A 12,588-nucleotide genomic window follows, 5' to 3' on the forward strand; every position below is an offset into this window, starting at 1 on the left:
TATTATCACCAGAGGATGAATCTTAATGACTTCGGTGATCCCCGGACTTTTCCTTCAGTGGCAAAAACTAAATTGACAATTTGGTTTTTCGTTACGTTTTGGAGCCCCTCTGAGGATGAACAGCTTTGATGGATCTCTGAACATTTCCCGTTTCGTAACCATAGAGATAAATATCAAACGGATGTTCAACAGTGTCCCTTCAGCCCTCTTTGCCTCCTCCCGCCCTGTCTCCTCTCCTTTCTAATTACCTTCCCTCCTCCCGGGCACAGGCCCCGCCTCCGGCTCCCAGCAGGCCCCGCCTCCGACTCCCAGCATGCTCCACAGGGGGGCCTCAGCCGCAGCAGCTGTACCCCAAAAAGGGCCTCCGCTTCCTGGGGAGGCGGCTCTGGAGGTACAGAACCGATCCGGGAGGTCAGGACACCTGAGATGGAGAGCAGGAAGGGGCTGACCTCTGACCTCTGACCTCTGTCTGTCTGATGATAATATCACCAGCACACTCTTCCAGGGACAAAAGCAGAGACTCAAACCTGCCACTAGAGGGCGCCGGCGGTTCAGACATGGCATCAAACTCGAGTGTGAGAACATCTCCGACAGTAAAACATCTTTTATTTATCACACGTCCTGGTTTGTGATCTCACTTCTGGCTGCACATTTTCCACAAAAAAAAAAAATCAAGTGAGTTTAGTAAAACTGAACGAGAATCATCCAATTAGAGCGGCTTGTTCTTCATGAAAGAAAAAACACAAACAGGTGACGGTTTCAGAGTTAATAAATCTTTATTTTAAATCAAAGAGCAGATAAAAACATTAAGGCAGACGAGCGTTGAGCTGCGAAATGGAACGTCAGAGTTGAACTGTACAAGGTTCGATTCGTTCATAAAAAAATAGAAAATTATAAAGCCAGAGAAAAACAACAAAACACAACGTGACAAAGCGCGCGTGTGTGTGTGTGTGTGCGTGTGTGTGTGTGTGTGTGTGTGTGCGCGTGTGTGTGTGTGTGTGTGTGCGTGTGTGTGTGTGTGTGTGTGTGTGTGTGTGTGCGCGTGTGTGTGTGCGCGTGTGTGCGTGTGTGTGTGTGTGTGTGTGTGTGCGCGTGCGTGTGTGTGTGTGTGTGTGTGTGTGTGTGTATGTGTGTGTGTGTGTGTGCGTGTGTGTGTGTGTGTGTGTGCGTGTGTGTGTGTGTGTGTGTGTGTGTGTGCGCGTGTGTGTGTGTGTGTGTGTGTGTGTGTGTGTGTGTGTGTGTGTGTGATGATGAGTGAGCAGGACACATTTTTTCAGACCTTTACTGGGTAAAACAATAAAGTGTTGTTGTTGTTGTTGTTGTTGTTGTTGTTGTTGTTGACGTTCCGTGACTGAAGGGAAATAAAACTCTGAGTCGAGCAGCTGGACTCTAAAGAGAGTCGGTAATTAAACTGCGTCACAGTTTGTGTTTTTTTTTCATTTTCAGTCTCTGATTTCAGTTTTCCTGTTAAGAAATGTTGAGTTTTATATTTACAGTTGCAGCCAAACATGCAGAAAAGTTGAGTTTTGTTTTTGGAGCTTTTAAAATATCTTCTACGTTCTACGATATTTTTATTTTCCTCTTTTTTTCTTATCTTTAAATTGTTCTTAAAGTACTTTAACTTTCTGGCCTGTCAATCATCTGTTAAAGACTTTAAACTGCACCAAAAGGGCTGAATACATAAAGTTTGATTGATTGATTCACACCGACTTCTACTTACTTTACCGCCATCTACGAATCTATAAAACGAGATGAAGTTCAGCTTCAGTGTCTGGATGGAAACCTTCACAATAAAAGTTTCACATAAAGAGAAACCACAAATAAGACTGTCTGCTCTCTTAATTTGAAAAACTGTAAAAAAGATTGAAATACTTTTTCACGACGACTAACTGATCACTTGTGTTAAAAATATATCGTGAAATATAGCCTCTATTTAAACTTCCTTACAAAGATGTTTTTATGAATCAAAAGTGAGTTTTTAAGCTTTATTCAGAAGCGTTTACGTTTGTACATGCAGAAGTGTTTCTCTTAAAGCTACCAACATTTTGTTTTTTAAATTGGACCTCTGATTTCAAAATAAAAAAATTTTAAAAATCTGTGAAAAGTGTCGGCACAAGAAAAGATGTTGAGTTTGTCAAATCACACGCAGGATGAGAAGACGTGAGTTCAAGTTGTACTTGTAGTTGTGTGTGTATACTGGTGGTGTGTGTGTGTGTGTGTGTGTGTGTGTGTGTGTGTGTGTGTGTGTGTGTGTGTGTGTGTGTGTGTGTGTGTGTGTGTGTGTGTGTGTGTGTGTGTGTGTGTGTGTGTTTTTAAATCTCAAGCACACAATCATCAGATTTTCACCTTCTTGTGTGTAAAATGCCGTGAGAGTCCGAAAAAAACAAAAAAACAACTTCAACACTTAATATCAGACGAGAAAAGAAAATCCAGAGAAACGGTGACTGAACATTTAACCTCCACGTGTGTGTGTGTGTGCGTGTGTGTGTGTGTGTGTGTGTGTGTGTGTGTGTGTGTGTGTGTGTGTGTGTGTGTGTGTGTGTGTCACTCCTGGAGAGCCCAACCTCCAGAAACCTTCATACACCGACACATCACAACAACAACACACCTTATTGGTTACACAGGCCTACGGACACACACACACACACACACACACACACACACACACACACACACACACACACACACACACTTCCTGTGTTCAGACCTTGTTAAAGAAATCACTTTTTTCTTTGAATGTTTTGCACAAAGAACAAAGCACGGAGCCATGAGTGAAAGTTGTGTGTGTGTGTGTGTGTGTGTGTGTGTGTGTGTGTGTGTGTGTGTGTGTGTGTGTGTGTGTGTGTGTGTGTGTGTATGTGTGTGTGTGTGTGTCTCTCTACTTTTTCGTGTGTGTGTTTGCATCCTTCCTGGTGCGTTCCTGTGTTGGTTCGTCAGTCGGTCTTCTTGGCCCACGCCAGGTCGTCCGATCGGGGTTTGTACCCCGTCAGGTGCTCGATCAGCCGCTCCATCCGTCTCCAGAAGCCCAGCTGGTCCAGCGGGTAGTTACACCATCCTGAGGACGAGGACAAGAACCGCCATGACTCACCTCCGACTGACCTTTGACCTCTGAAATCTAAACGGGTTCATTGCTGATATATTCACGAGAACAGGGGCGGACAGATGAGGGGGGGGGGGGGGGCGACGTGAGGTCACAGTGACCTGAGACATCACGTTCATGTGAATGTGTCGAATGGGGAGGGGGGTCACAGTGACCTTGACCTTTGACCCCCCAAATTCGAATCATTTCATTCACGGTGTCAAGTGAATGAACCGTTTTTGGCGGGTGGTGATGGTGGTGACATGATGAGGTCATTTCCTGTCCTGCCATCATCCATCCATCTTCTCCCTCTTCATGATATAATATTTCCCTCCCGGGTCTCAAACATCCTCCGTGAAGTTACCGTCCCTCCGTCGCTCGCTAAAAACAGCCTGAGTAAAAAAAAGCTGCGAAACGTTCCGCCGCTCGCTGAAAGTCGACTTCCCCGGCCGACACGAGCGACGGCACCGACGCAGGAGGCTGAGCGCTTCCGACAGACGTCTCCACGGTCGTCGCCCCCCTGTGGAGACACGCTGCTACTGTTTTTAGATGTTTGTGGGGTTTTTTACCGCGGCTCCAGTGACAGCAACAGGGAGACCGCCGGCTCCCGCTGACCTGCTTCTACACCATCCTTCCTCCCTCCTCCTCCTCCTCCTCCTCCTCTTCCTCCTTCCCGACTCCATCTTTTTACTGCTTCTTCTTCTTCTCCTCCTTTTATTCCCATCTGCACCTCCATCTCCACCTCTGACCTCCCATCATGTGCACACTGTTAGCCCCTACTAACACACACACACACACACACACACACACACACACACACACACACACACACACACACACACACACACACACACACACACACACACACACACACACACACACACACACACAGAAGCAGCTGAGCAGTCCACTGATGTTTAAGATGAAAACTACGAAGATAAACACACACTCATCATTCTGTATGTAGATACACAACACAAAATACAGTTGTACTTTCATAAGGCCTCAATTGGTAATAAAACACACACACACACACACACACACACACACACACACACACACACACACACACACAACCCTGCAGCTATAGCATGCACCTTATACAAACACATCATGAGTGGTGCTGTGTGTGAGAATCAGACGAGGGTAGTTAAAGTACACACAGTGTGGACGTTTCTATTTGCTTCGTGTGTGTGTGTGTGTGTGTGTGTGTGTGTGTGTGTGTGTGTGTGTGTGTGTGTGTGTGTGTGTGTGTGTGTCCCTGCGGTGACCCTCTCTGGAAGCAGCCAGAGGTTTCTGTTTGATTTCACTCTTTTCTTTCCCTGTTTCCTTTCTTTCTTTCTTTCTTTCTTTCTTTCTTTCTTTCTTTCTTTCTTTCTTTTTTTTGTGTTCCTCCAAACAAATCCCTGCCCCCTCCTCCCCCCACCCCCTCCCTCCCCTCTCCCCCACACCTCCCCCCGCCTGTGAAGTCCTATTTGTTAGAACAGACAGCAGGTTAGCATTAAATATACATGGGGATTGTCAGCCGGTGGCGAACACAAAGGCAGCGAGGCGAGGCCCGGTGGGATCCGAGCTGGGGCGCAGGCAGCCGGGTTGGGGGAGCAGGGGGCCGCCGCTGTCCCCTGTGGACCCCCCGCCCCTCCCCCCACCGCCACCAACCCACCTCAAACACACACACACACACACACACACACACACACACACACACACACACACACACACACACACACAGGTTAGAAACCGCAGAGGAGGTCAGAAAGACGAGTACACAAGTGTGTGTCTGCGTGTGTTTCAGTGTGCCCCCCCACCCCCCCTTCACAACTGGCACACACACATCTGTTGTCCACTGGGGCGCAGGGTGACGTACGAGCCCCCCCCCCACCCCCCTACCCCAGGAGTCCTCCCTCTCTTCCTCTCTCGCCCAGATGCATGCAGAATACCGAATGTTGATCTGTTACACACACACACACACACACACACACACACACACACACACACACACACACACACACACACACACACACACACACATATCTTTTAGTTATTCATAAGACAGACACACACACACACGGCCGCCATCATCAGCCTCAATTACGCAGATGTAAAATGGCCGCCCTGATAAATATGTGAGAATCGACTTTGTTTTTGAGGCAAAACTTCAAAAAAAAGAAAAGAAAAAAAGGGAGTTTAACTTTTTATTTCGGGAGTCAAATATTTTTGATCGGCTCTTCGATGGACAAAGAAAGATTTTACAAGCACACGGAGATTATTCCTGGATGTTCAGAGGGGACGAACGCCTACAAATAGCGTCGATTAATGGCGTGGTTGTCGCCATGGTTACGTGAGGTAGTTTCTGCTACGCGGTCGGGTTTGACTCGAGTCTTTCGTCGTGTTTATTAGTAAAGTTGTAAAAGAAAACAGAAAATAAAACTGCGTTTTACTTGAATACGTTACATTTCTGTTGAATGGAAGCTGCTTTCTTTCACTGGAGTTTTTTGTAATATTCAGAATTAGCCCCAATAAATGTCTTATTAAATATCAAATGTTGTCTTATTGGCTGACAGATGTGATTTCTGTTTCTAACATATTAAGACATACTAAGATATTAAGAGATATTAAGACATATCGAAGGCAGCATCAGTGCGACAGTCACTCTGAAATATCTCAACAATTATTGCAGTCGTTCCCGTGAAACTTTGCGGAGTCGCTTATTATCACCAGAGGATGAATCTTCATGACTTCGGTGATCCCCGGACTTTTCCTTCAGTGGCAAAAACTAAATTGACAATTTAGAAAACAGAAAATAAAACTGCGTTGTTACTTTTCTTGGTTTGTTAGAACTTCAACGTGCAGAAATCTAATACATTAATCTTCTGAAGAATTAAAAGTTTCTCGGAGCTGTCGGATGATTTTTGTGACATCACAACTCACTAGTACGACGTGGAAACACGAAACATACGTAGACGCCATATTTTTACTGTTAAAGCTTCAGTCCGACATTCTTTCATATAAATGAGCTTTTTCGCCGTCGGATAAATCTAATAGCGTTTTTTAAATCTGGTGTCTGGTGACACTTCAGGATGAAGTCACTTAATCGTGTGGCTCTTTTTTAGACTTTCCAAATGTTTTTAAAACCGAATTGTGAGAGTGAAACGATTGTTTTGCAGCATGTCAACAGTGTTTTTGTAATTCCTCTCACTGCCAGAAGGGGGAGACAAACTGCAGGTTTAACTTAAATAATCATAATTAATGGGACAAAAAAAAGGAAGCAGAGGAACGATCTTGTCATAGATACACACCAACAACCACAAAACCCCTCCACAGTCATCATGGATACACACCAACAACCACAAAACCCCTCCACAGTTGTCATGGATACACACCAACAACCACAAAACCCCTCCACAGTTGTCATGGATACACACCAACAACCACGAAACCCCTCCACAGTCGTCACGGATACACACCAACAACCGCAAAACCCCTCCACAGTTGTCATGGATACACACCAACAACCACGAAACCCCTCCACAGTCGTCACGGATACACACCAACAACCGCAAAACCCCTCCACAGTCGTCATGGATACACACCAACAACCACGAAACCCCTCCACAGTCGTCATGGATACACACCAACAACTGCAAAACCCCTCCACAGTCGTCATGGATACACACCAACAACCGCAAAACCCCTCCACAGTCGTCATGGATACACACCAACAACCGCGAAACACACCAACAACCACGAAACACCTCCATAGTCGTCATGGATACACACTAACAACCGGGAAACCCCTCCACAGTCGTCATGGAGACACACTAACAACCGGGAAACCCCTCCACAGTCCTCCAGTCCTGCCCCGCCGCCTCCTACCTGTTGTGATGCAGTAGTACGTCTCGTGCGGCGACACGTGGTGGATGCGGTGGTGTTTCCGTGGCAACACCAGATGCCAGTCCTGGAGCAGGGTGACCCAGCGCGGCAGGCCGAAGTAGGAGTGGCTCCACTTGTGAATCTGATTGGTCAGCGTCACGAAAACTGCCAGGGCGAAGACGTAGCAGTCCCAGGGGTAGGACGCCGCCAAGGCCTCTGGGAGACGGGTGGGGGGGGGGGGGGGGGGCAGACACAGACAGAAAGAGAGTAAAGTTAATAGAATAACTGATCAAACTGTTTAGGGTAATGAAGAAGGGCCAACACGGAGGCGAAGCACTCCCACAGAGAGGATGCTGGCGAGAGCCTCGGGGAGATGAAGAAAACCAAGCGGGGAGGATGAGGAGGGGGGGGGGCAACAGGGGAGAGACGAGGAGGGGGAGGAGGAGCAGAAGATGAAGATAAGTAGGATAAAGTGGAGAGAGGCTGCAACATAAACACACTTCATCCCGACGGTAAAACAATCGAATGTCAGAAAGTCGTCCAAGAATCAGACGCCGACTCAGCAAATCATCACAAGCTGCTTGTTTTAAATCACGTCTGCTGACAGGACGGCGGATATTAATGTAGGTCGACCAGTCAGAGGTGATGATCCTACATTTATATTCTTTCTCTCCTGGACAGAGCAAATAAAAGTCCTTCTGTCGTCCTGAATCCATCAGTGAATGATTGACAGCTGTCAGACTGAACATTAAGAGATGATTCGAGTCAGAAACAAACCTTCATCTATTCTTCCAAAGATCTGCTGTTCTGCAGAGAAGTCACATTTTATCTTCATATATATAATATATAATATATAATATATAATATATTATAAATATATCATTTTTATAGTAATAAAAAGTCTCTCTGGCAGCAGCAGCGTTTCTGGAGATAATTACAGTTACTGTCTCTCTCTCTCTCTCTCTCTACCTGCCTGCCTGTCTCCCTGTCTCTCTCTGTCTATCTCTCTCTCTCTGTCTGTCTCTCTGTCTCCCTCTCTGTCTCGCTCTCTCTCTGCCTGCCTGTCTCCCTGTCTCTCTCTGTCTATCTCTCTCTCTCTGTCTGTCTCTCTGTCTCCCTCTCTGTCTCTCTCTCTATCTGTCTGTCTGTCTCTCTCTGTCTCGCTCTCTCTCTGCCTGCCTGTCTCCCTGTCTTTCTCTGTCTGTCTCTCTCTCTGTCTGTCTGTCTGTCTCCCTCGCTGCCTCTGGTTTAAACCTCCAATCTCTTGACCCAGCGGTTGAAGTGGCGACAGGACAGCTGGAGATGTCTCCAGCTTCTCTGTCCGTCTCTGTCTTTGTCTGGTGACCGCCAGACACGGCGAGGAGCCCGACATGACAGGTTTAGATGTCATCTCGCCTCTACATGACCTCTGCTGCCCCCTCCCCCCCTTCCCTCCCCCCTCCCTCCCCCCTCTGTCTCAAACTCTTAGCGGTGACCTCTTCAGGTGCGGACATGACAGGGGAAGATGTCGCCGCGTCGGTCTCCGTCTCCGTCCTGCGACCTCTCCGACCCCCCGTGGCGTGCGACATGACAGGCGTGGATGTCACCTACAAGCGGACCTTCGCTCCCGCTCTCTAATCTCGGCTCCCTCGCGGCGCTCCTCCACCGATCCCTCCCGAGCACGAGCAGCTGACCTCTGCTCGGACAACTTTCGGCCACGCTCTTCTATTTCTACACATTTGTCATCTTCTCTTTGTGTCTGAACTCGGTTGTAAAATCAGCGTAAATCTTTGTGAAATAGATTCATTAGAAAACTCTCGTTAAACTCGGGTGCTCCACTTGTAAAGTCAGAGTTACATCATCAAATCTGCTCTCGTGTGATTGGCTCAATAAGAGAGAAGCCATCTGATTGGCTACAGGTTTCTGCCTGTTTCAACGTGAATTGATTTTTACATAAATGTAAAAAACATCTTAATGTTATCAATGTTTTTGATGAAATTTGCAAATACTATTAAAAACATACATTTTGTGGATTTCTTTTACATAAATTAAAAGTAAGAAATATTTGTGCCCATCACAAATACATTTGCAAAAAAGATTTTTATAAAAAATAATGTATTGTTGATTTTTAAGAATTGAAACCAAATTGAAAATAAAACTTAAGTTTTTTGTTTTTTTCATGAACAAATAAAAACTCTGGCCATGCTTTTAGTTGAAATATGACTACATCAAAACCAAGTGTTTGAGGCTTTTTATTTTGATTTAATTTGAAATGGACATAGGAAGTCGCAGCATTTGGCTGACCAGTAACAACTTCACTGTGTTCAGCTGTGTACTGTATTGTACTTTCCTCTTGTTATAACCTGATATTATTACCACAGTATCAATATTTCATTCAAAAAAACAAAACAAAGTCCCTGTTGGGCACGACGAGGCGTTTTGAGGTGAGTGAACAGGTAAAACCAGGATTTTAAAAAACATTTCGTAAAAGTCACGTCTGAATAAATTATGTTTGTTTATCTCCAGTTTTTTCAGTGTTGATTTCTTCATTAAACTTCAGATAACTTGGTTTGAATCAGCGCTGCTCAGCTCCAGATGTTTGTGAACAGTGTAACTCCACCAGGCCATCTTCTCCTCCTCTGCTCCTCTCCTCCTCCCATCGGTGACCTTTAACCTTCCGGTTGCAGTGCAGACATGCCAGGTGGAGATGTCGCCTCCTGAGTCTCCTGCCCCTCCCCTTCCTCCCTCTCTTCCTCCTCCTCCTCCTCCTCCCGCCCTGCACTCGTAAGGTCAGTGCACATGATTACAGGCCAAAAGCGACCCCCCAACTTCCTGTGACTTCCTGTACTTTGGCACCTTTAAACACGAAGTCACGGCTCCGGGTCGTCGGCCTCGGTGTCGTCGACCTTCTGAAGTCCTTACGTTCATTCGGCGGGTTTATGGGATGTAATTATCAGCACGCTGGCAGCGTTTTTGTGGAGGAAGTTTTATTATAATATGTTATCATTATCGATTCTGTGAACAATGATACGATATTTGCTGATGTCACAAAGACGGACTGGATATGATTTTAATAGAATTCAATTAAAGGGCTTCGGATCAGAATGAGACAAAAACACATTTACATTATATCAACTCACAAAAAACAACTAATGATTTAATCATTAATATTTAATGAAACTATGCTTTTCCTGATATTAAAATAATAAAAACAACTGATTCTTTCAAACAAAAGACATAAAATTTGTTTTTCAAATGTTTTTTTTATCAGCTAATTTAAAGAGATTTGATGATTTTCCAATTTTGAATATGGACGTTGGATTTTTCTATTACTTTCTGTCTTCTTGCTTTGTTTTATACAGTAGAGGGAACGGCTGTGGTTCAGACGGGAGAGCGAGTCGGTGGTTCGATCCCCGGTTCTTCCCGTGTTCTTGTGTGTTCTTGGTTGTTATGGTCAGCAGGCCGCTCAGCCTCCACTGAGGTGATAAAACATTTAGTGCCTCATAAAAGAGGGATTTTTCAGTTACAACTTAGCAAATCATATTTTTTTAAACTGGCGAGCCGTCTTAAATATTTCCACGGTTCTGATTTGGCGGAGTCTTTTCATTGGCTGCTCGTCCGTTTCCTGCCTGGTGATAGGCTGCTGCCGCTGTTTGTTTGTCACGCCATGGAAGTTTCAAAATAAAGGCGCGATGATACGGATCGATGTTTCCACTGTGCATCGATGCAGATGGATGGATTCTAGTTGGGAGGATGATGAGGGATCACATCTGCGTTTCTGCGGGTGTGATTGGTTAGTTGAGGCATTTATGCAGAGGGGGGCGTGGCTTCTAACCTCTGCAGGTTTCAGGCTTCATAATCACAAACGTTTTGCAAGAGAAGATTAAAAAGGTGCGTGAGCTACCTGGTGTGCATGTGAGGAACCTGTGGGCCATGTGAGCCAGCGGCAGGATGGGGATCATGCAGTTGTCACCGTTGGTTTCGATGAAGTCGTGACGTGTGATGGCGGTCGGGTCGATGTGGTGCTCCCTGAACGGTCGAATGAAAGCCTGCGAAGAGACGGAGAGAGTGTCACACAATAACAACTAAAATAGTCCCTCCTGCGTATCCCTCCGCCCTTTGAGCTCGGCACAACCTCGTGTCGTCGGAGGCTTTCTAATCGTAGCTTCGAACCGAGGGCAACGAAATGTTTTTGACTGATCGAATATCAATCAGAGAGAAAGTAATGTTCGTTTTCTTCTGCGGGGAAAACACAAACACACGGAAATGTTTTCTTGAAATTAAAACAGCAACAGAAGCAAAAATCACACGTGAAGGTCAAATACAAGAATTTAAAAAAAACACTGTTCCCTCAGTGACACACACACACACACACACACACACACACACACACACACACACACACACACACACACACACCTAGCGATGCCAAGCGTCCCGTACAACCCCACAGCTCACATCCAGCATCCTAATAAACCACCGAACAGCAGTCGACTCGTGCAAACACACTCGTACACATAAATGACCCACGGACGCCGCACAAAAAAAAATCTAAAATGAAAGCTTCAAAACACACACACACACACACACACACACACACACACACACACACACACACACACACACACACACACACACACATGCTCACAAACCCCACCTGCACTGTGCAGAGGCAGACACCTGTCTGTGAGAGCGCGGGGGTCTCAAATGAAAGACTGAATCTAAATCTCAGAAGCACAAAAGAGGACAAAAAGAAACACACACATACACACAGATGGACACACACACACACACACACACACACACACACACACACACACACACACACAGGATGAAGGTAATTTATTTCTCTGTGGAAAAAGCACCTAAAAAAAAGGGAACGTTTGCATGTGTTTTCCCATGGTGTGTGCGTGTGTGTGTATGTGTGTGTGTCCATGTGTGTGTGTCCATCTGTGTGTGTGTGTGCGTGTGTGTGTGTGTGTGTGTGTGTGTGTGTGTGTGTGTGTGTGTGCAGCCACGGAGGCATCAGCATGAAAACTCATTATTGTCGTGTTAGCTGTTTGAAACAATCGCAGCCGTCTATCAGCGCCGGTCGTTGGTAGGTGTCACTGCAAACACTGAAACTATCTGCTGGTATCGTCACAATTATGTTCCCACCTCACCCCCCTCCCCCTCCCTCCCCTCCTCCTCCCCCCTCCTCTCACCGCAGCCCTCAGCTAGATGAAAGGCCGGCTAAGCCGCGGAGGTCGTGCCGAGCGGGGCGGCGTCGGCGCTCCCCGTTGCCGGCGGGTCGCCGGTCGCCGCGTGTCCTCTAATCCCACACCGTTTAACGGCCCGCCTCGCACGACGTCCGTTAATCACCAGCTCACATCGCCCATCGCCCCGGCAACCGTTGCCGTCCCACTGCTCGGACAGACACGCCCTTCCACCCCCTTCTTCTTCTTCTTCTTCTTTTTTTGTGTGTGTGTCCTTCCGACCTTTTTCACAATGTTTTCATCTCACTTTTCGTGGCTTCTCGCCACCTCCTCTCCCTTTTCTTTTTTTCTTTTTTTTTCTTTTTTTCTGGCCTTCGAGCAGAAACCGACTTCCGTCATTCAATTAACTCTCCTTCCACGCTCTCATCAGCCTCACCGGAGAGATGCCTTGAAAGAGATCTG

At 46.3% G+C, this 12,588-nt stretch overlaps 1 protein-coding gene across 2 annotated transcripts in view; it reads right to left on the bottom strand.

The window, feature by feature from the left end:
- Window positions 1-757: 757 nt before the first annotated feature.
- Window positions 758-12,588, bottom strand: part of LOC138212468 (plasmanylethanolamine desaturase 1) — a 30,969-nt gene continuing 19,138 nt past the window's right edge. For both annotated transcript variants that reach the window (XM_069172856.1, XM_069172855.1), the window contains 3 exons: window positions 10,836-10,980; window positions 6,956-7,168; window positions 758-3,055 (listed from right to left, as the gene is read on the bottom strand). In XM_069172856.1, coding sequence (XP_069028957.1) covers window positions 2,934-3,055; window positions 6,956-7,168; window positions 10,836-10,980 — 480 coding nt within the window. In that variant the 3' untranslated portion in view covers window positions 758-2,933. The remainder of the gene's footprint in view (window positions 3,056-6,955; window positions 7,169-10,835; window positions 10,981-12,588) is intronic.

This window comes from Embiotoca jacksoni, unplaced genomic scaffold (assembly GCF_022577435.1).
Source record: "Embiotoca jacksoni isolate LCO1_2020_lvr unplaced genomic scaffold, fEmbJac1.0.p SCAF_55, whole genome shotgun sequence".
Classification (NCBI taxonomy): Eukaryota; Metazoa; Chordata; class Actinopteri; family Embiotocidae; genus Embiotoca; species Embiotoca jacksoni.